Below are 23669 nucleotides of genomic sequence, written 5' to 3' on the forward strand. Positions count from 1 at the left end.
TATGTTTATATTCAAGTGGGTAAAAGATTGCTGAAGTTAAAGCTAGGAGGTTATAAGGGGGAAGAGAGATGGCTGAGAGAGAGGTGAGTTGCAGCACAGAAAGGCCACGTTAAGGGAGCTGCCTCTGAGGAGTCTTTCTTTTGTTCAGTGTTTGTCTCTACCTCAGTTTCTTTCTACCACAGCCACACAAAGCTGTAGAACACACAGTCTGTTTCTCCTCTCTTTGACATGATGGTTTCTTGGACAGTATCAGCTTCAGCCTTGAAACTGTCAGCCGCCTCCTCTAGGTTCAGTTGTCCATTGTACTTGCCATTGGCTTTTACTTTTTTTTTTTTTTTTTTTTTTTTTTTTTTTTTTTTTTGCTCTTGCTGTTCATTGCAGGTAGGTCTGTTAGGTAAGAGTTAGTTCCCAGATGTTTCATGACCTGTCACCCAGACCTCTGGCAGGTTCTTCCCTGCTGGTCGCTTCTGTAGTTGTTCAAGTTTCTGAATATTTATAGAGCAAGGTTCTCTGCTGTTCTGTGGAATATGGGTTTCTCTGAAGAACTGTCCCTCAGGCTTCTACTTCTGAGAAGTAGAGGATCTTCTTTTGTGTGATCTCTGCTGTAGCCACCAGTCCAGTTCTGTCAACTACAGAAGGACGAGTAAGTGCAACAGAAGATTACTCCTTTGAAGTGCCAGCCCTCCCAATGAAACCATCAAAGGGGAACAAGGAGGTAGAAATGAAGTAAGACAGTTCTTTTACTAGTGTTTTCTCTTCTAAGCAGCTCAGTCTTTTTGGTGCCTGAGGCCCCAGTAACTTTAGTCAGCTGCATGCCCTGAAGGAACACCGCTCTGCATAGAATGCTTCAGCTCAGCAGAGAGTAACTTTTACTTTTCATGTATGTAAGTCAAATGTGATTGGTGGTGTACATTTTAATGAGACACCATTGGGGCTTAATCTGTGCACAGAGCAGCTGGACTTTTCAGCTGAGTTAAAACAAGAATAAAGGATGGGAATATATTAATGCACAAGTGAAAGTAAGCAACTTTGTTTCCATTAAAAATGAAGTACTGCTGTACTGCCTAAAATAGTTGCTTTTTTTCCCCCCTCTGCATTATTCCCGTTTTCTGCTCCTCCCTTTACTCCCTGCTTGCATGCAATTGCAGTGCTCCCTATGGGTCTAGGAGAGCGAGAGTGCTTATCTGGAAGACTGCCAACTTTGTTAGTATAGCTGGCTAATGGAGACCTATATATAGTGGGTTGCTACTCTACTTTCTTCTGAAGTTAACTTAGGTTAGTGTTTCCAGGCAGAACTGTTTCTCAGAGTGCTCTGCCTATTGTACCTATGTAGAGATGGAAGAAAAAAATGGTTTATTATAGTTTTTGAAGCACAGAAATATTTATTACAGGAGCAGTTTCCTCTTAAATGTATAAAACATAAATCTTTTAAAAGTGCTAAAGTTATCCATATGCTAGCAGGTTCTAAGCTTATGTTTTAAATCTATATATTTTCTCTAACAAGAAATCCACCTTTGGGAGTCAAACAGATCACAAAATCTTAACACTTGAAATAAACCTTTTCTACCTTAGGTTTTTTCTGCATTTAGCAAAAGAAAGGCAAGTGATTTCCTTGTAAGGACTTAAGAGTTTTCCATTTACACAAACACAGGGGGGAAAAAAATGTTGTTTTCTCCATGCCCATTTTTCAGTGGGATTTTGTTCCCAATGCTTACAATGACTGTGTGGAACAAAGAATTGCTACTCCTTTTTCCTCAAGAAATATTTGGGCATGTATGTAACTTCCCCCCACCCCTGCTTGTGACAACAGTTAAGGAACCAGAATCATTCATCTTTAAGAAAACTTTTTTCTTCTTCCTAGGGTTTTCTGGCTCTTTCTTTTCCCCTTGTTGTGTCACATGCAGGTGGCACTGTGAGTCACTGGTCAGCTCTGGGTCTGTATGTTCTGTGGATTTAATTCTGTTATAGTGTCTGAAGTTGCCTTTCAATATTTAGGCACTAGGTCTTAGATCCTCTAGCATATTTTTAGTATGAACCAAACTTCAAACATATTTATGGATAAAACTGAAGATACAGTAAGATCCAGCGTCTGGTCTTGAGAGAGCGCAGTCGTGGAGAGCTTGCTATAAAGCTGTTGTGGAGAATGGAGGGTGTTGTGGGTCAAGGCCTGAGGTAAAGGGTCTTTAGTTTTCAAGATGCTGCTGTGGGATTTGGGAGGAAGAAGTTATGTTGCGTGATTTCAGTGACAGCTATGGGGCAAGTAAACTGCTTATCTATACTGAAGTCTCCCCTCTTGAAAAATGTGGAAGTTTTTCTCTGTCTCAAAGAGATGATACAAGGGTGTATACTTTGAAGGCTGTGAGATGTAGTGACACTGCAGTACTTGGGACCATATGAAATATCCAAGATGAGAAACAAATAGTTAGAATTATTTGAATCGAAAAACCAGTAAGCAGTACAGGTGTACGTAAGCTGTGGTAATGTAGCTGTGGCTTTTGTGTTGGAGGGATTAGTCTTGCCATCCAATACTTATTTCCATATAAACATGGGAACAAATAGTACCCTTGCATTGAGAAGTGTTGCAAAATTGGTTGATTGCAAAGGAATGTGTTATCTTAATTTTAAACAAAATTGAGAAATGTTCTTTGTAGTATGTGGTGTTTACTTTACAGAGCTAGAATTGCACTTTGTTGGTGTTGGAGTGGTTAATAACTCAGTGCATAACATGGGGGCTAAGTTATGAGCAGTTTCATGTTTCAAGGTTGCTGTGTGCACTTTCTGAATTAAATTAATTTTTCACTTAACTCAAAATCTGTCTAATATCAGTGAGAGGATTGTATCAGCATTTGATTATTGTTAATAGTATCAAAGATAAATGTTATTTTTAGGGTCAGTAAACTTTCCACAAATGTAGGTTTGGAAGGCCATATCCAGACTGTCTGGGGATATTTTATGAGATATGACAAAACAGTCTAAGCCTTCAGTGTGTTAAACTGAATGAATACATTTCAGACCACTGCAGAGGGAGAATTCCTTTGCTTTTGTTCATATACTGAATTAAGCTAGTGAACAATTTAAAAGCTTAGATCAGCCTGGGCACAAAAACAAGAGAGAGATTTTGACACAGCAGTCCCATTTAGACCATCATCTCCTGGGTGATGATGTATGTGGTGTCATTCATGGTGATTTGAAATCTACAATAAAACACTGTCTATTGCAATAACTGCCAAACTTATTTTAAGGTAACAAATTACTTTGGATAGTTTTACTGTGATTTATTTAACCTAACTTGTTCTGAAGAAATATGAAATAGTGCAGGGGAAAAAGATTACATGTCTAAGTTTCTTTCAGATATTAGAAATTTATTACTGTTTTTACCCCTATCAATTCCTCGACTTTTGAAAACTTGAATGCTTACTGAGCCTGTGCCATTGTACATAGCTTGGGAAACATAATTCTTCCTAGCAAGAATTGTTTTCACAGTCTGAAGGAAAGCTAAAAGCATCATGAGGACTGAAAAAGACATTGCACAAAGTAAAATTTTGACATTTCAGTAAAAAGGTTTCAGTCAAGCCAAAATAAGAGAACACTTAGCTCGAAACCATATGGTCTAGGGCAAGAGATTCTGTGCTAGACTTCCATACCCCCAAAAAGGTCTGTGTCACCTTCCAGGGAAAAATATCTTTATTCTGACTTAACGAAGCGGCTAAATTGCAGCTACATTTGCATGTAAGGTAGGCCGATGAACTGTAAAATGAAGACAAGATACCAATTATTGTTTCACGTCCTTAGAAGGTGGTATGCTCAACTTCAGTGCATATGAAAGGCCATGTGTTAGTAAAGTCTTTGCAAATTCCTTAATTTTAAAATTATGCAAGAAGTCATTGTGTATAGAGACTGTGAAGAATCTGTGAGACTTTGATGTTTCAAGACCCTGCCACTGAAGGTTTGTGACATGCTTAATTACATTCTCTCCCAAGATGACATACTTGTTTCTATGTGTGCTTCCAGTGCTTTCTTTGTCTGGTATGTCCCAAGCTTCTAGATGAATCTATGCAGTGACTATTTTCACTGTTTAATCTTTTAACTATTTAGAACATCAGGTGGATTGATCTGCAAAACTTGAAGTTTAGTATTTTTTGATTGGTGGTTTACTATTTAATTGTGTCTTGGTATAGATACATTTTGAGGGGAATATTAAAATATCATGCCAGAATCGGGCTGAAGAAACATAACCGCTCATTATGACTCTATATATTTGTATAATTTCTTATTGCAGATCCATAATAACTCTTAGCTGAATAGGGTGCTTCTTCCAGGGGTCTCCTCAAATGCTTGCAGTGCAGCCGGGGGTCTGTGCTTTATGTGTGTTGCCCTTCCCATTGTTTGGAAAGTTGATGGCAGCCTGAAAACTGCTCCAAGTATGAGTCAGTTTGCCAAGTACTTCGAACTGCAGCTTGTGTTTTGTGGCCATGCTGAAAGCATTTAGCTGTGAACTAGCAAGCTGATGGCTCTATGTGCTGCTAGGAATATAGCCTTCAGACGGCTCAGCTGCACTTGTGCTGTAACGGCATCTTGCTGATGTTAGAAAGCCACCTGCAAAACATTTGAGAAAAGTTTGCTTGAGTTAAAAATGCAGTACATGATTCTTCACACTGGTCATTCTGGTATTAGATATACCTGCCTTGTAAAAAGACAAGAATAAAATTAATGTGCGATAAAGTCTTATGTGTTTGCACATCTTTACAACTGTTACCATCTTTCTAAAAGAGACTCCCATGTCTGATGAGAAGAGAAAGAAAGGAACAGTAAGCAAAAGGACACCAATTGGTGTCTCAGCCAGTTTTGGCTTAGTCTCTGGTTGCTACTTTTAAGATCAGCATTGTGAATATAGGATTAAGCTGTAGCTCTCTCTTCTCTTTCTCCAATAATGTACAGCATATGTATGGTAATATCATCCTCATCTGACAGTAAATGGTATCTATCAGACTGGTGCTAACTTGATGTCCCAGCAAAGCTGAGAAGTAAATGAAAAATCAGGAGCACACAATGAGAATTATAGTAATTACTTTTGTTATGTTCTAATAAATATAATTCTAAATCACTGATTCACTATCTATTTGCAACAATTAATGAGATGATCTCATTTTTATTACATATTAACCTTGTTAGTGTATTTTTAAGAAAAAATATTTTGGGCCTAAAATTTTAGGGAGGGTTGTATGCCTGTGCCAAGCTTGCACAGTAGCCAGGACACCTGCATGTCCTGCAACATACATGAGGGATGCAAGTGAACATACGTTTTTAGAACTTGTAATGCCATAGGCAAATCTCCTGAAATTTATCTCTGTTGGTAAAAGCAGTGGAGATTTAGATTAAGTTCATTAATTGACTTGGCTGTTTTTCCTGTTATAAGGCCTTTTAAACTTATTCTTTTGTTTGGGGGGTTGTTTGGTTTCTTTTTTCCTCAAAGCCACCATCCTGGAAACATTGTGGTGCACACTAGTGAGATGGGCTGAATGACAGGATGTAGAGGAAAGTGGCTGCGGTAATGGGGTGGACCTAACCTGGGCAGCCTTTTCTGCAGGCTGACTCGTGTTTAGTACTGTTAGGAGTGCAGCAGGTGGTACATTCAGAACAAAAGCATCTTAGACTGAGAACCTGGCCAATATTCATGTTTGTTGGTGGGGTATCCTTTCCTGTCTTAAACAGGAAAAGTGAGAACTCTGAGGAAAGCAAAAGTTTCTGTGCTTTTTATTGGAGTAAATGGAAATAAGGAACTGAAGAAATGAGATGAAATGCATTATGTATCTCCCCTCCCCTCCTCTTTGCTTCTTTCTGGAGGACCATTTGACTCCAGCTCTGGTGTGGCAGGCAGACAATGGCATTAGCTAATTTGGCTCAGTGTAGTGCTGAACATGAATATGAATTAGAGACAAGTGCCTGAGCTCTCATACTGACTTTTGTTTAGCTGTTAATTTGTTCGAATGTTAATGTGCCACATGCACATAAGCCCAATTAGGTTTGAAAATGCTTATTTTCTTTTCATGGCTTCTAAAAATTGGAAGCTTTGTTTTATTTTATAAGCTCTTTTAATCTGGTTTATTTCACTCAAAATAATAAAGAGTATGTATAAACACATCCAAGGCTTAAAATTCAGTGGAATGCTGCACTATGACCTTCTGACTCTTAAAAGAAAATGAAAAAATAATGTCTTATTTTGATATTTGCATTTAGTGGTACCATAACTAACAGTACTGGGTGTGTGTTGAACTCTTCAAAGTTTTACTTTACATAAGTGTTTTTACCTCTACAGCCAGAACAACCCCTTAGTCTGGAGTGGAGATTTTTTACTTCTTTCCATAGGCATTTTGTAAAGCTTATCTTCTGAACTCTTTCTTACATGCTATAGTATTATGCATTATCGATCAGCATTGATGATCCTGCTACTCCACAAAACTAAGGAAGATGTTCATCTAACATCACAGAGCTTATAATTAAACTTTGTATACAAATGATGCACTTGCCAAAGAAATGTTGTTAAGAAAGAGTGGAAATTGAAATGGAAATATATGGGATTCTGTGGGCATCAACTTACTATTTTAACCTTTTATAAATACTTTGTTTGCAGAGCTTTTGCTTTTGCTTCCTGATACAGGTGCTCACATCAGTTTCTTTGCTCAGAAAGAAGTCTGTGAGTCAGCCATTTTATGCTGTTTTAGATGTTGTTTTAGAGCCCAGTGAAATTCAGTGACTTGAAAATTACCTCATATTTGAAACAGTTATCTAAATGGACCTGCTAGGCCTTTCAAAGTTCAGCCATCATTTCTGTGTCGCTTTTGGTAAAGTGTAAAAATCTATGTATGTTGCCTGAAAATTTCTTGAAGTAGGAAATTGTGGGTGCCTTCTGAAGCTGGAAGTAGGAAACAATTAGAAAAAATCAGTGGTACTAGCATTCAATACTCACAGAAAACACTGACTGTAACAGCAGATTAAAAGCCAGCCTTCTGACTCTTGCAGTAGATAAAGAGAAATTATGTTACATTTGTTTAGAGAAAATATAATGCTAGATGATCATTAGTTTCTTGGGTAGCAGTTCAGTTCCTGCTAAACTATAAAAGTAGTGAAAAATGAAGCTTCAAGTTTATATTTTCATATCTAAGTGCTGTTATTTTATTTAGATTAATTTTATTTAGGCTCAGAAATGAGCTGATCTGGGAACTCTCCCACAGAGGTGATATACTTCCAATGACTGATGAAGAGTGAACTGAAGTAGCGATACTCTGGGAAGGCCAGAGGGTATTGTAAATGGTCCATCATGCTAAGTGTTTGTTTTTCAGTATGTTCAATTTGCCATAATATTTTAAATGTTGAAAGACAGGGTAAGCCAGAATTTCAGCCGGCATCCAAGCCTCATACAGCTATTTGATTCATTGCTAGCATATTATTCCCCATTCAAAATTTGGGGAATTAACCAGTTTAGTGACACATAAGCAACAAAGTTTTGGCATGAGCTGGTTTATAACCATTTACCGTGTCCTATGTAGAGCATAGAATTTACATACATACTGTTCTTCCCAGTTTGAAGTCTATCAAAATGTTTAGGTAAGGCATAAAATTTTCAGAGAGCGCCTAATCTTCTTCCCTTTTACCAGGACCCATATAAGCTCCTAACTCACTTTCTGGTTTTGACAAATTTCATCAGCTTGCAGAAATGACATGAGTAAATAGTTTAGCCATGATTGAAATTCATGTATTCCTGTCATATATGGTTTTGCTCTGATCCCTAGGTAACACATCTTAGCATAATGGTGGGTTTATCTTTTTTCCCTTTAGTTCAACTTCTGAGGATACTATATGTGCATTTTTCCATTAAAAAAGGAAGCATTTTTAATCTAAAAACTGAATCATGGATACCAGGTCATATATATTTATGCTTGAATAAATACATGCAGTGAATCTTGTTAGTGTTACTAAATGTTTACTGATTTTTATGACTAAACTATATGTAAATTATTTTTGAGCTTCTGAAATATATCTCTATTTCCAGTTAAGGCTGACTTTCTTTATATTAGCTAGTTGAAATGGTAACAGCAGCTGGTGAAGCCATAATATTTTATCCAATGATGCCTGTGTCACATTCATGCCAGTTATTATATCTTAAGAGATTCAGTTATATGAAAGTTAATCTACAGCCAGCTTATGCTCCCTGGCTTTTAAATTCACTATCAATGAGCAGAATTCTAGGTTTGTGCATCATATAATACGCCATTCAATGGTTAAAATATCTCTAAAAAAGGATAGAAAAAAAATCCCTCAACAGAATGAAAAATATTTCAGATACAGTTTTTGGATGATGTCCAGTTTCTACATTAAAAATGCTTTCCAACACCAGACGAAGCCTGAATCATAACGACTCATTTAATACCATGTGCTCTCTGAGAAGAAAATGAGATCAGTAGTTAAATGAAATGCCCACAGATCCTGGGCATGGTGCACAGGATCAATAAAGATGATAATGCAGAGATGTGGGAGGACACTAAACTGGTCTGTTATTTAAGATTTATTTTGTCTTCCTGAATCTTTCAGAGTGCTCTATGGAAACAAGATCACAGAGATTCCCCAGGGCCTTTTTGATGATCTTGTGTCTCTGCAGCTGCTGTGAGTATGATCCCTTCCTCTTCTTTATTTTACAGACTAGCTAGATTTACTGTTTTTTCAGCTTCTGACATTAATATAATCACCTCTTCCACTGAAAACTCACAGGGATGTGCTAGTCTGTTGTTTCTGTGTCAGGCAAGAGGGAGGCAAAGGGCTGGGGGGAAAAAAATAAAAAAGAAGGTGCCAACAGTTTTATAACACAGTGTGTATAATGGATAATAGACACAGAGGATTTAGGTGTGGGGAGGAAATGAGAGGCTCGGTGAAGTCCAAGAAAGGAAATTTGGTCACCGGCTGATGTGCGGGTGGAGATGCCATCTGATTGTTTTTACACATTTAGCATTTGTGGTTGTATACGTAGATCCTTGAGGGCTACTGTGTTGCAAGTACATGCACATGCAGGCAAAATGCAGTATGAAAGATCTTACTGTTGTGAGCCATGCTTAATTCCATATTCTTATTATGCCAAATGTGGCTTAGCTGCAAGAGAAATGACTTCACAATATATTGTGCATTTGAGTATTTTATGCTGTGTGTGATTTAACAGACAGTCAGTCATGATCGGGGGGAAGGTAGATATTGTACACTCATCAGTATTTGTTAATGTAGCATAAAAAATTTCTGAAGCCACATGTGAAATTGCAAATTTCACTCACTCTTATCTCCATAATCACATTGGGAACCAGTAACTCCTTCAAAGAGAAGGAAATAAGCTATTTCAGCCAGTCAGTAGAGGGACCAGAAGAGAAGTGAGTTTAATATGTATTCCTAGTGTTCTGAGTACCACCATAGATGATGCACTCAGAAAGTAAAGCTGATATATGATAAATTCAGCAGTTCTGGTTTGTACCACACACAACCCTCCACCTCCAAACAATAAATTAGATAAGATATAATATTTAAAAATGGCTTTTAGACATATTATTTTAGGCCTTTCTGACTGTCTTGACATAACCAGAAATGGGTAGTCTTTGCTGCAGTTGTGTGCTACATAAGAATAAGCATGGATTTGGATTAGAAATCCATGAGCACAGCCAAGGAACTAAAATATGAAATAGTTGAAATTGTTCTGTATGTTAAGTGAAGGACTACTCAGATGTGTAATTTATCCATAAGACCTTAACTTCAAACATGGACCACAGTATTCTAGAGAAGGACAAGCGCAAGAGTACAGTCTTTGAGCTGCGATGGTGGGAAGCTGTTCATCTCCTGCACACAGCCAATTATTTTGTCGTCACCTTTTGCACATATTTGTTCTGGCAGCTTCCTTCCTCTCTCCTGTCTTATAACTCACAAGATTGGTAGTGCTTCAGTGTCTTCACAGCCAACCTATGCAGTACGAGAACTGTGTATTTAGGGGGAAGGCAGTTTGCCATATGTGAGAAAAATAAGCATGAAAGTACTTTGAAGCTGGAACTCAGTACACAGTGATGTGACTGGCATGTTAGTCGTCAGGCTCAGGTTGTGTTCAGTACAATGAAGATGCTGCAAGCAAAAGGAGAGCTAAAACTTAACTTGTCACTTTGACCTCTGAGAAAGAAACTATATGAAAGAAATCTGAGCCTTATCATAATCCGTCCCCCCAAAAAAATGTATGGGTACACATTCAAAGTGATACACAGTTGTTCCGTCTAACCAGGACACTTTACAGAAAGGATCTTTTCCAGTAGAGAGAAAAAAAAAATCACTCAACACATGGCTCACTGTGTCCTATAAAAATGTGGGTCTAGAACATTTTGCATAAAGCTTTAAGCAGGTTTCAACACCTTTATACTATAGTCCTTGTGTGCATGTACTGCAGGCTTTCAATAAATGGCATATTTAAGGTGAGATGCAGTTGTTTTCCAGTCTGAATTAGGTCAAGTGATGCCTTTTTGTTAAAGGGGAAAAATCTATATGCCAAAGAACCATTAAAAGGTATTGTACTCAACAATTTAAACATTCTCAAGCTGAGAAGATGTAAGAAGGTTATCCCCTGTTATGGGATTCGCAGAGTACTGTTTGAATGTAAAGTAGCTTTATCAAGGAGAGTGTTGAATGATCATGTTTTAAATGCAAACAAATGTCTGCACACTTTTCTGATTGTGGCTTTGAAACAGCTATTACAGGATTGCTTGTAGTATTTTAATGGATACCAAAAAAATAAATGGCATTCGTTGGTTTTAGACCTGCTGTTGAACGTTTGGAAGGGTGCCCTATGATTAGATCTAATTTAGTGTTCAGTGGGCACTAGATTGGATTTCTTCTTATTAGTCTGGAGACACACTGATAAGAACGCTCTGATTAAGGTATCCTGGTAGCCAGTATAATTTCCTAAGCTTGAGCTGGAGCATTTTTGAAAATCTACTGGCATTATGGTAAAGCAGGACATGGTCAGAAAAAGGGAGTCATTGTGGGTCCTGTATAAAATCGCTGAGATTGTATTTAGAAGGAAAAAAATATTACTGTTTAATTGCAGAGTAGATAATATTATTTACTGGTTTGGATAAGACTCATCAGAGTTTCTCAGAAATGTCATTATCCTTCTCTCTAAATATACTGTCATAGTATAGGCCCAGATTATTCTGCTTTTATTCTGGCAGAATTGTTTTGTGGAAGTGCTTTATATCTGCAGACAGTACCACTGCTGTCAGAAGCACTGTAGAGTAAGCTCAGCCCAGGCATTGACAGTATCTTCAACTGCCCCATTTGACTTTGGTCTATGGGAAGTGAAGAAATCGGAACAAATTTTAGACCACCTGGCTAGCACTAGAATTCTGTATTTCTGTCATATAAAACAGAGATATGTAAGCCAATATTACGTTGTATCTGGCAAGAAAATAATCAGGCAGGCTTAGATAACAAGGGGGGTTTTGTTGGAGTTTGTGTTGTGGGTTTTTTTAACCTCTATGGCTTTAATTTAAAATGTTGCATCTGAAGACTTTGTTTCAATTAGCTATCGTAAGTAGTTAACATTCTCCATATAAATAATCACAATTGAATTTCTAAATTGCTGATTTCACAAATCTTATATCTTCCTAAATATGCAACTGTAACCAACACAGCAGCAAACAATATTATAGAAGCCCAACTACACATCTGTTCTGTGGAGAAGAAGCTTTTGTTGGACCATGTTATTTTCTTTATCCTATTTGAAGTTGCCAGGAGAGAGGATGCTAGAAAGCTACTGTACGCTATCCTCATACATTCTTCTTTTAAGGAGGCTGGATCAAGTGTCTTCTGAGAATTTTAGGTCAGTTTGGATTTTTAGAGCTGCATGGTTTACAGTTTTCCAGAAAGGGATAACTGAAGTCTGATATTTTTATTTTTTTTTTTTTACCAGTTAACTGAAACTTTTACTTCATTGGGGCAACAGTCCATCCAAGCTGTAAACCAGTGTTTCATTATCACTGTTTGTGTAACTTGCATTTGAATATCGAAAGAATAGAAGGAGTTTCAATTTAAGGTGGAAGTTTTCAAGTAACCATTAGCTGTGGCAAGTTTGAACTCAGGTTCAGGAGCCCTTCGGCTAACCCTGGTCCATCTAGACATTGGAATATATTTAAATGTCCTTCTCACCTGTCTTTCAGTTTTCCTGGAATGTGGACAAGCTCGCTCAGGAACACTTGACTTTGCCAAACTGTCTGCCAGTCGCTGCACAGGGGGCAAAACATAACAGTGTGAAGCTCACTCTTTTTTAGCAGCCTTGTGGCAGGTGAACCGAATGGTTGCTCTGCTTGCTCCCGAATGGGCAAATGTGCAGAGACAGTCTGCAGTGAAACAGTGAGTCAGGTGGCTCAAGACGTGAGCTGTGGATAAGGGGCACCAAGTTTGTTAACTAGTATTTTTGATGTCTAAGTAATACACTATCCTCTCTGTGACCGTGTTAAAACAAACGTTGGGGGGGGGGGGGGGTTGTTACAGTTATACACTGTGTGCTTCACAGTGCTCTACTTCCTGGAACAAGAAGGTATCATAAAATCTCTACTATTTAAAGAGATTGTATAGCAAAATAATATAGGGCGATGAAATCTCATTTCTTAAGTGCCTGGCAAGTATCAGTTTTCAATAAATCCTTTTCCTTGAGGAAAATTACTTTGGAAAGTTACTGATCATACAAGTGCTCAGGCATGTTGATCCTAAATCTTATGACTGAGATCCCCATGGCCTGCTGGGCAAGAAAGTACCCCTATGGTAGACTCTGTTTGGATGTTCCGAGTAGATACACTCCTGGGGTGCATATATATTGAAATCAGAGGTTTGTTGTATTCCACTCTCGTAAAATGAAGCCAAAAGCTTACAGCTTTGTCGTCCTCCTCCTAATGTCTGATCATTAGGGAAAACTCAGCATTGGAGTTGGAAAAGACCAATAATCATATTGGTGCCTGGAGTTTGACATATGGACAGATAAAGTAACCTCAAAAGTGGTGAAAAATTATACTTCCAGATCCAATCATCTAACCCACATTAAAATTAGAACTAGATCTAGTATTTACAAATTCAACTGACCTTTATTTAAAATAGACCTGTATGAGGTGACAAATCGTGTGTTTACTTTCAGAAACTGCTATTATCAGTCTTCCCAAAATGCAACCAGTCAAATTTTCCTTTGAGAGATTTTCCTTTTTAACTGCTTTGTACGCTGTTTCTCCTTGGATGAATAGTGAGATACTCCCATAGTTCTTCGGTGAGGTTGTTGGAAAATATCTCCGTGGCAAATTTGCCAAGTTTGAAGTGCTTGTGTTGACTGGTAATTGAAAATTGACTCCAGGTGCTTAGGACCTTAAAATAGGATCTACCAATTATTTATTATATACTTTTTGAGCTTGTTAGAAGCTCAAAGAAAATCCAGTGAAGCACAAACCCATAAAGTATTAAAAAGAAATACAAAATTATTACAAAGAATGTACATCAGCTCAAATATTTTTGTATTGTATATATTACATAGTTATATACATAAGTATCATTAAACAGTGATGCAAACATTGTATCAGTGTCAGAATAAAGAAATTACAGTTTTCCATTTCCAAGTCATTTATAGCACAGTAGTCTCTCCTCCCCCCTGCCCCAGCAATCTTCTGAGCTTTGAGTGATGTATAAAAAATCTTCTTGTTTCATGTAGTTCTTGATTTTTCTCATGGAGAAGAGACAACAGATACTAAAAAAAGAGACCTTCTGACTAAATGTGAAGGGAAACATTTTCACAATGACAAGTCAAGCAGTGAAGCAGGCTGTCCAGAAAGTTGTGCGTTCTCTCTCCTTGAAGATTTTAAAGACCGGACTGAACAGAACTCTAAGCAACCTGATCTGACCTTATAGCTCACCCTGTTTTGAGCAGTCTAACAGGACAAGAAACCGCTCAAGCTTCCTGCCATTCTGAATTATCCTGTGATCTGATTAAGTAACTATTTTTCAGATAAAGCAAATATCTGCATTAAATATCTATAAATTGGTCATGCTTTGAGTAGGGTTTAGACCAGATGACTTCTGGAGGTCCTTTGCAACCTATGTCATTTCTGGGTTCTGTGATTCTGAATTCTTAGCAAAATAACATATGAATTTTGCCCTTGGGTTACTCAAAATATTTCTGGCTACAGCAGACGTACTACACAACCCTCATCCTTCTAGTCCGGGACACAATACACTCTGCACAGACCTGTTTAATAGCCTTATAATTGTTTTCAAGCCATTTGCCTCAAGCTTTTTTTCCTTCAGATTTCTCCATTTAGGCTGCTATTGTGATAATACTACTAAACTCAATAACTGCTGTTAAAGTGAGGGATCAGCATCTGCCAGACACAGAAACACAATTACAGTCAAGCACTAATGAAAGACTGCAACAGCATCTGCCTTTTCTGTGTCACTTCTGTAGCCTGTCTGCATGCAACTTGCCAAAACAACTGCCAGTTCATACGTCAGCGTGTAATTTATTAGCTCGTCTGACGCCAGTGCTCCAAGCTGAACTCACCTGATAGAAACCCTCCTAGTTGTTGTTACACGAGGAGCTAACTTCCTGGTAGCACAGGAAGTTGAGAAACTGTGTTTATTCTCTTGTGCATCTGACTTATCACGCAGTTATCTAAAATTAGCTGTAACCTTATCTGCAGCCATTAAGTTAGACAATATTGAATTTTGAATAACAGATGCCCAGATGCTATGACAACATGTACTTATAATTCTACAGGTAGTAACACTAGTACCACAGGATTGTTTTGTGGAGGGTGTTCAACTGGAGTTGCAGTCATTTGGATCAGAAATGAAAGGAGGCCTTTAACACCTCCAAAACAGGACCGTCAGACTGTGCTCTGTGCTTCCTTCTTGACTCATTATCAGCTCGTGAATTTTCCATTTTAATTTACATTGAATAAATTTGTCATCACCATCATCCATTTTTTTGAACATGGGGAAACATTAGAAGCTGGTTCAAGCAAGCATGATGATGATTTCATGCTGGTTATTATCAATTGAAGCACTGACAGACTCCTCAGTGGTCAGTCATCACATTAGAAAATGTAAATTTTAGTAGATGTCTAAATATCTTGACACAGTGAGAGGCAATCAGATTGCTTCCCTACACTCCAGGCCATTTTAAAGCATTCCTGGAACCTAATATAATTATTTTGCCAATAAGTAAGCAGGGGCATACACAATTCTGTCGTTAGTTGTTCCTTGTCTTTGACTGCTGGGATGATGGAGTACTTGACTGGATACTTCCATACTGGCACTTCAGCTGTTCTCATGTGATAAGTTGTGTTAAATCAAAGATGATGCTTGATTCCCTATACGTTTCAAGAGAAAATGCTACAAAAAGCATGCCAAAAAGTGTTTTGACTTTTTCTTAACAGGTATTGTCTATCCTAAGGAATGCTTTCTGCCAAGAGTCTTTTCTTTGCTTCCCTATAGTGCCTTTGAATGTGGGTGAAGCCTTTGAGTATTGATATTCTATAAGAGTCATGTATATTGAGTTTGTATTCTGCTGTTACTTATACAAAACTGTTACCCAGTTCTCCTCTTCCATGTAAGTCTCCTATGCATTTTATATCTTTCTTTTTCTGATGAGTTCTCGTTTTTCCCCAGTGGAGTCTGGCATGTGGGATGTGCCAGCCAGTTCATGGGATGCCAGACATTTTTATTCTCATCATGTTGTCGTCACTGTCAAAACACAAAGCTAGTGAAAAAGAAAGAGAAGTTTTCCAGTGGCTCTGTGCAGCTTTTCTCCCTGACACTTTCCTTTTGGCTCATTAATGTACCTAGAATGATTTCTGGACCATCCTGTCACAACAGAAATCAACCTGCAGTCTCCAGCCTCTCTTAAGGTTGTGAGGCTGCTGTTTCGTTCTCTGAGTTGTGTAGTTATTTGCTGATAGTTTGGTTACTTGACCTCACTGAGCTGAAAATACAAACATTTCTAAGGGTAAAAGCCATATAAACATCCCCATTTGCCCTTAAAAACCAATTTTTTCAATCATTTTGGTTTTGGAGTTCAAAATGTTATTTAAATGTTAATCACTTGAAATTATGTTCGGGCATATAATTCAATTATGGGACCATCTTAATTATGCAGACGGTGCTTAAGAGCATCTGATACAATTACAGTGCCAATTCAGTACACACTCATTCAAAGGGCTTAGCTCAAACACATTATTATTTCAATGTGTGTGGACACATTCACTTTTTCAGGAAATGGGTTCATGGAATTGTAATACTGCTCTGCTCATTACTCTCGATGGCGTGTAAACCACAAGGTCTTTAACCATTCTCCTGTATTCTGTGGTGGTCCTGGACTTGCAAGAGATTTCTTCATGTTTATAACATATCCAGAGGGATGAAAATGGAGACTTGAGTTAATAATCCATCATTCCTCTGGGTAGCAGGAGGTTTTATTTCTACTTGAATTTTTAACCTCTTTTTGAATGCTGCACTACATCTGGAGGTCATGTGTAAATCTCATCCAATCAAGCTGATAACAAAATAGGAAAAATAGCGGAATTTACCTTCACCATAAATTGGAGGAGAATAAATACCATGTAATCCTTGCTAAAATAGGACTCAGCTTTTAATATTGTCTCTTCCTTTGGTGTGGGTCTAATAAAAGGAACCCTTAGTATGTTTTACAGCCTGGTTCAGTGTTTAAGGAAGATCAGTGTTTCTTCTTCCTAGTTTTTAAAAAGAACCCTCTTGTAACCACTTTTAACTCTATGTGAGGCCAGCCTTGTATACCTAATTAATAATTAGATGTCATTAGGTTGACTGTGATAGTGAGAAAAGATTAAGCAAAAAATTAGAATTTATATTGGAGAATATCCATAGAGTGGATATTTTAAAATAACTGAGAGTTTTGAAAGGAATATAGACCTTAATGCTTCTGGCAGAAATCATCCTCTAACTCACAGGAAGTAGGAGGAAAAAATTTTAGGGATGATTTATTCTGCTTTCTCAAATTTTTTCACTCCTCCCCCCTTCCCCTCTTCTCACTGATTCTGATCAGAAATAGGACATTAGTCTATCTCATGGTCCCCTGAGTATGGCTACACCTATGTTAGTATTGAGCACACTATTTGTCCTCTTTAGATGTAGGTACTGCACATATATGCATAGATGATGTACAGAATAGGTGTTGTTACCTCAGAAAAGCTGTGTAGAACCTGAATTCCCACTTCTAAACAGTCTGCACAAGCACTTTCTTTTGCCAAATTGCTTTCTCTAATATGTAAGGGAGAGAGTGTGCCTCTGTATTTGTGACTATGTATAGGATCATTTTCTCTCATTTTTGGTATTTGGCTCTCACAGAAATGTCACAGATTATATCACCATGAATCTAGTAATTGAAAATTCATGCCAGGAAGACTTGTCACATTCTAAGTTCGAATTTCCAGCATTGGGTTTATTCATGTTTTGTTGAAACTAATCAGAGAATGAATTTGAATCCTGTGTTCATGGCAGTTCTAGCTCAGCTTTGCTCTGAGGGTTTGTTAAGTGGGATCAATGATGGTTAAACTTCAAGCCCACTCTTTGCACAGGAGTGAACAGCATCTGTGCAACACAGCTCTGTTGTGTGTGCTCTTCTAAGCATCACAAAAAGACATGCTGGTTGTCTGCATATACAAATACAACTGTAGTTGAGTTGTAATTCTCTTACTATGGAGATTGTTTTGCTTTATACTTTGTTACAAGTACTGCTTGCAACATGAAGTACTACTATAAGGTTAGAAAAAAATTAGCACCTAGCCAAATAAATCAAAGTACATAATTGCTTTCTGTTTTCTTCCTGTGTAACTCCAGGTACCAAGTCTCTGTCATGGAACAACCAGTATAAGCTCATGTGCGTTACCTAAAAATAATGTGGGACCAGTGCACAAGGACAGGGAGTAGAAACCCAAGGATTTTTAATGCCTAAGTGCATGTCTGGGGATTTTGTTCAAAAGTCAGTGGCTAATTCTGCCTTCTGATAACTTGTTAACCTGTTCTTTATGGAAAATATAATGTACAAGCTTGAAAAGAAATGCATAATTCATGGGAATTGAGAAAGAATGAAGATTGCTTTGGTTTGGACATACAAATGGCTGTAAGAAGCAAGTAGAAAGGGATAACATTGATGTTTACTGTTGAGACAAAAATCTCCTAAGTCAAATTCATGGGAGGAACTGTTCCTGTTAGCCTAATATGAAAATTACCCTGTTACTTCTAGTGGAGTCAACAGGAGTGTGGAATAGGTGTCACATAAAGAAATACAGATTCCAGAGGGGTCATAGTATTGCTGCTTATGATTTCATAAAATTATTTTAGCTATTAGTTAATTTAAAAATGTGACCTCATTTATCCATCATTGCCTTCCATAGGACTTCCTCTTATCTAATGTCAAACTTTGTTTTCCAAAACATATAAAGAAAAAAGGTAAAATGATAGTTTACTCTTCTATAGGCTAGAAAGGTGAGTTCTGCTCTGACACACTCCCAATCCAAAGCACTGCATTCCTGTTCTTCTTGAGAAAAGGGCTCTACTCAAGTATGCATCCATCTTTTATGTATCACAATTACTGTAGCCATTTACTGCAGTAATGAGGCTCTGCCAAAATGGCAGTAGGAGCAGAGAGCTGTGATTAGTGCCCAATGTTCCAAAGGCTTCAGGAATGCAAATGCAGGGTGCTATGCAGGGGAAGCACCTTCTGAAGTTATTTTTTGGAGCAAAAGAAGAGCATCATGTGCAGTTACTATGCATGCATTTCTTCCCTGATAGGTTGCCCTGATGTCTGTAGTAGTGTATGTGCAGCTTTTTGAAAATGGAAGCTCCCTGTGCTGTTAGAGGTGTGTTTAAGATGGTACATTTGCTTGCTATGAGGGTGTCTTTTCTTTTTACCTATAAACACATTTGTTTTCTGATTTAGTATTAGTGTGGTGCCTCTCGGAGAGCCACAATATTGCAATATTAAGCCCTTCAAATTCATTGACAAGTAGCAAGAATTTTGTGACTAAGAGAACTGAGTTAACAGCATGTATTTTTTGCAATGTACCCTTTTTCTCAGGCAGATAGTAGTCAAAAGATATGGATTTTGGCATTTGTAAGAATAGGTCATTTCCTGCCTGTTTTCCTTCTAAGTGTTAAATACCACATATGTAGATGACAACGACAGTTTTAAGTGTTCTCTGGTTTGATTGTCTCAGAGGGAGATCCAGCTTGTTGTTGGGATTGTATATACTTGTTATACATGACAGAACTCTGGCTGGGTAATCTAAGAGAATTTGCAGAAGTACTGTCCAAGATTTTCTGGCTGAACTGATTAGCCAACTGGTTGCTGTGTTGATGTGCAAAATGTATTTTAAAAAAAAAAAAAAAAAAAAAAAAAGGATGTAAATTGTCTTTGTACTGCTTTTCCACAACTGCACAGGAGCCTGGTGTAACTGGAATGGTGTGGGTTGGTAGAGTTGTAGGACAGTGCAGGCTGGAAGGGACCGCTGGTGATCAGTAGCCGTGAGACTGGAGAATCCTAGTTCAAAGCAGAGTCCCCTTGTTAGGTCAGAGCAGGATGCTCATGGCTTTGTTTGATATCATCCTCAAAACCTCCAATGATGGAGACTGCACAACTCCTCTGAGCAACCTGGTCCACTGCTTGACTATCCTTAGGTATGCAGTGAGCTTGCCTTTCCACATGTTTTAGTCCAGACCCTACACTTCTTTCTTCTTATCTCTGAGGAGAATCATGTTTTCTTTCTTTCCTTGATCAAATTAACCCTGCACTACTTATCAAAAGATGTCAAACTTCCAGGTATTTCAGTTAGACTTAAGACAGCTGCTGGCAGAGAAAATTGGAAAAAAAAAAAAAAAAAAAAAAAAAACGAACGTGATTCTCGTTGTGGACTTTGTGTGAGTGTGTGCATGGAATAGCAAGGTGGGGTAATATTTGCTATTTCTATGTATATTAAGGTAGGCTTCTTTAAACATTTGTGTAGAATTCTGAAAAAATGGGAGGACTGGGCATAAAAATAATCTCTCTTAACTATTTTAAGATAGTTGGCACTGTTATATGTTTGTATATTCCACAGCTATGAGAGTACTAGTGTTGACTGTGGTTTTTTCACCTTTTTAATGTAACAGGCAAATGGAGACCTTTAAACGTGAGTTGGCTTTGCTGACTGGGTTAATATTTTTTTTAGTTTTAACCCCAAAGTTCAGTCTATATTTGATTATTACAAGATTAATGAATTATAAACCTTTCCTCTGTTTTCAGGCTTCTCAATGCCAATAAGATCAACTGTCTGAGAGTAAACACGTTCCAAGGTCTGCATAATCTCAAACTGCTATCTCTTTATGACAACAAACTGCAGACCATCAGCAAGGGGCTCTTTGCACCTCTCCGATCGATCCAGACCCTGTGAGTATGCAGGCATATCATAAATGACAGCTCTCTATTTTTCCTCCAGAGATGTTGCCTGTCTTTGCAAAGGCTTTGCATCTGACGTTAAGACAATTTGGAAGAGACCTCAAGGTGGTAGCCCCTCCTTTTCTGACAGAAATAAAAGGAGCAAAAAAAAAAGAAATATTGTGTAAATTCAGCACAGCCAGGTATTGATACAGCCTGCCCACAGTGACATAAATGTCATGTGTATTAAGCTCCCAGAACAATTAATTAATACTGTTTCTTGGGAAGATTATATGTAAATTTAACTCTTAAGAATACATGAATACAGCAGAATTCTATTAAAACTATTGCCTAGCAATTTTTAATGAGCTAGTGAGTTGGTATCTGTCCTTACTGGTTCTGAGTCCTGCTGTATAGTTCATAACTTCTGAAACCATATTTCAGCTGACATTCCACTTAAGGAGAATGAGATGTTGTATTATTTGATCCATTAAGAAAACCCACTAAATATTTTTCTGAGAGTCTTTGAATTGGAGGCATTAAAAAGGGATCAGAAGCAAAGTTGGAAGCAGAAGTATGGAAATTATTCAACATTTTAGAGAAGAAGGTTTCATCCTAAAGCTGTGAATGGTAAGATAATAAAGTAAATAATACTTCAGAGCTGGAGCTGGCAGCCTGATAAAATGAAAAACAAGGAAGAACCCCTCACCCAATATTGTGTATGTGTGTTTATATATATTTGTTCGCGCATATATAGATTTAAGGCTCTGGGTTTATGTAGTATGTAAATACATGCATTTTCCCTATTAAAACGTGTATGCATATATACACACACTGCAATATATATGCACATTATGTATATATATACACATATACATACTGTAGTCATGGAAATGTGTATATATATACACATGCACATATATATATTTTAATAGTAGAAATGCATTGGCCAAATTAGTTTTTAAATGTTCTAGTTAATATAAAGATGAAGTAATAAGGATGCTTTCTAGCAGCAGGGTACCTGCTACCTCCTCAGGCAACCTTAGGCCAGTAGGTATTGCTGCAGACCGTTAAGGCATTGGAATAATCATGTATAACTGCTCTTCACAGTCCTGCCCCCCACACCTCTACCATGCTTTCTTCTGCTGCAGCATGCTATATATGTACAGATATATATATATGTGTGTGTGTAAACAAGGGTGACACAGAGGTTCATTTACAGAGGTATAGAAGGTTTGTCAAGTTAAACAATAGGCAACACCCTTACGTTATAAATATTTCTCCTTGGTTTCCATGGGGTTTTGTTGGCACTTCTGGTGGCCATTACTTAGAATGGAATTGTTGCTTCACATCAAGACAGTTTTTCATTAAATGTTTTGAATCATTCTCCCATTTTTAGTATTGCAAGTGAGTGCTATTTTCTGCCTTTTTTTTTTTTTTTTCTAGAGCTACAAAAACAGTCCCATATCCTATCTCTATAATGCTTGCTTGTTCTTTGGACCTTTCACACCAGGAATGGCTCTACTGCAATAGTAATATCTAGTTTCTTCAGACACTTGCTGCTATGGATGCTTTCACTTCCCAGTCCTTGACAACCATTGCCCTGTATTATTTTATACTTATTCTGTTAAGTGGCAGTTCATAAATATAACCACAAACAGAAAAGAAAAGAAGTTTCTACAGGTGGAAATAACACACTAACAGTAACAGAGCACAGTTCTTGTGAGACTATAATTTTACACCTCTGTCCAAACCAAATTTAAACATCTGTCTTTTTTTTAAATGGTCTTTGCAGTTACAGGAGAGCCGTGTCCTACTCCCTTGGAAACAAGAGGGATTGGAAGTTAGAGGGACTGTTGCAAGTAAACTTAACTAAGATCAGAATCAGGCTCTGAGAAAGACCTGACAAATTCTCTTGATAATAGTGCTCAACTTTGTCAAGCAGAATTAATCATAACAGCAGCAGAGAAATGGTGTTTCTCTCGAAGATACTCCAGCAGATTTCTATCAACAAATCTAAATACCCAGTTAAAATCATGCTATAATACTTCCTTCCAATTGTGTGGGAAATAAGTTGTGCAAATTTTGGTGAAGGATAAAGTCAAGTTCTACCTTGCATGAACAGTTCAGTCTCAGTAGTAAAAATTTTTGCTCCAGGAAAAAATACATAGAAGGGTACTACTATTAGGCATGATGAGTATATGCAGATATCAATTTCACTCTTGAGAAAAGACCTCTAGATCACTTCTGGCTTTGCTCACAGATCCAAGGCATCTTACTAATTCACATTTTGATCCCTAGGAAACTGAGCTTGCCAAGAAAATATATTTTAGGATACAAAATGATCTTCAGGTCAGGTGCATCTAAAAAGGTGCATTTCTTTCAAAAGGCAACATGTCAAGCTTTCAGGAGAAAACACTGGACTTTGTAGACAGGAGGTCTGTGTCCTTTAACAGAGGCTTTGCTATCTTAATTTTTGTTTCCTCTGTGAAAGGACTTGCAGCAGGCTTAATGAGCTACGAAATGTGATCACTCACAGAATTCTCCCATTCATGTGCAGCTCTGTGTGGTTTCCGCCAGGCCTGGGTTTTTGGAAGCTTATTCAATTACTCTACTCTTCAGTTTTGCGTTTGTGAAAAACAGTGATGGAGTACAGTGTCACAGGTCACTTCTGATTAAACATCCCATCCTTCTCGCAGACATTTAGCTCAGAATCCATTTGTGTGCGACTGCCATTTGAAGTGGCTGGCTGATTACCTGCAGGATAATCCGATAGAAACCAGCGGCGCTCGATGCAGCAATCCGCGTCGCCTTGCCAACAAACGAATCAGCCAGATCAAGAGCAAGAAGTTCCGCTGCTCAGGTAATTCATTTATCCAGGCTGTACTGCACTTTCAATTCAGAAATAAGCAGGTCCAGAGAGCCTACTAATTGAATCTGCAGGACAGTGTTTGCTATAATGGGTATTATAGAGCATCTTTTAAAATTAAATTTGGAAAATTCAGTTAGTTCTCCAGAAAGCCAATTACATTATGGATAAAAAAAAAAAAAGAAAAAAAAGAAAAAAAAAAAAAGAGGGAGGGGTGGCAGTCTGTAGCTGTCTTCTGCGTGTCTCTTAAAAAGAAAGAAAAGAAAAAGAGAAAACCTTGTGACATTTAATTTTAAAAAATTA

The 23669-nt window shown here is 37.7% G+C and overlaps 1 protein-coding gene across 1 annotated transcript in view; it reads left to right on the forward strand.

Moving 5' to 3' along the window:
* Window positions 1-23669, forward strand: part of SLIT3 (slit guidance ligand 3) — a 529407-nt gene that overhangs the window by 363255 nt on the left and 142483 nt on the right. The window contains exons 12-14 of the mRNA XM_080399320.1: window positions 8590-8661; window positions 20366-20509; window positions 23197-23360. Of these exons, the coding sequence (XP_080255446.1) occupies window positions 8590-8661; window positions 20366-20509; window positions 23197-23360 (380 nt within the window). The remainder of the gene's footprint in view (window positions 1-8589; window positions 8662-20365; window positions 20510-23196; window positions 23361-23669) is intronic.

This window comes from Falco punctatus (assembly GCF_963210335.1).
Source record: "Falco punctatus genome assembly, chromosome: 8".
Taxonomy (NCBI): domain Eukaryota; kingdom Metazoa; phylum Chordata; class Aves; order Falconiformes; family Falconidae; genus Falco; species Falco punctatus.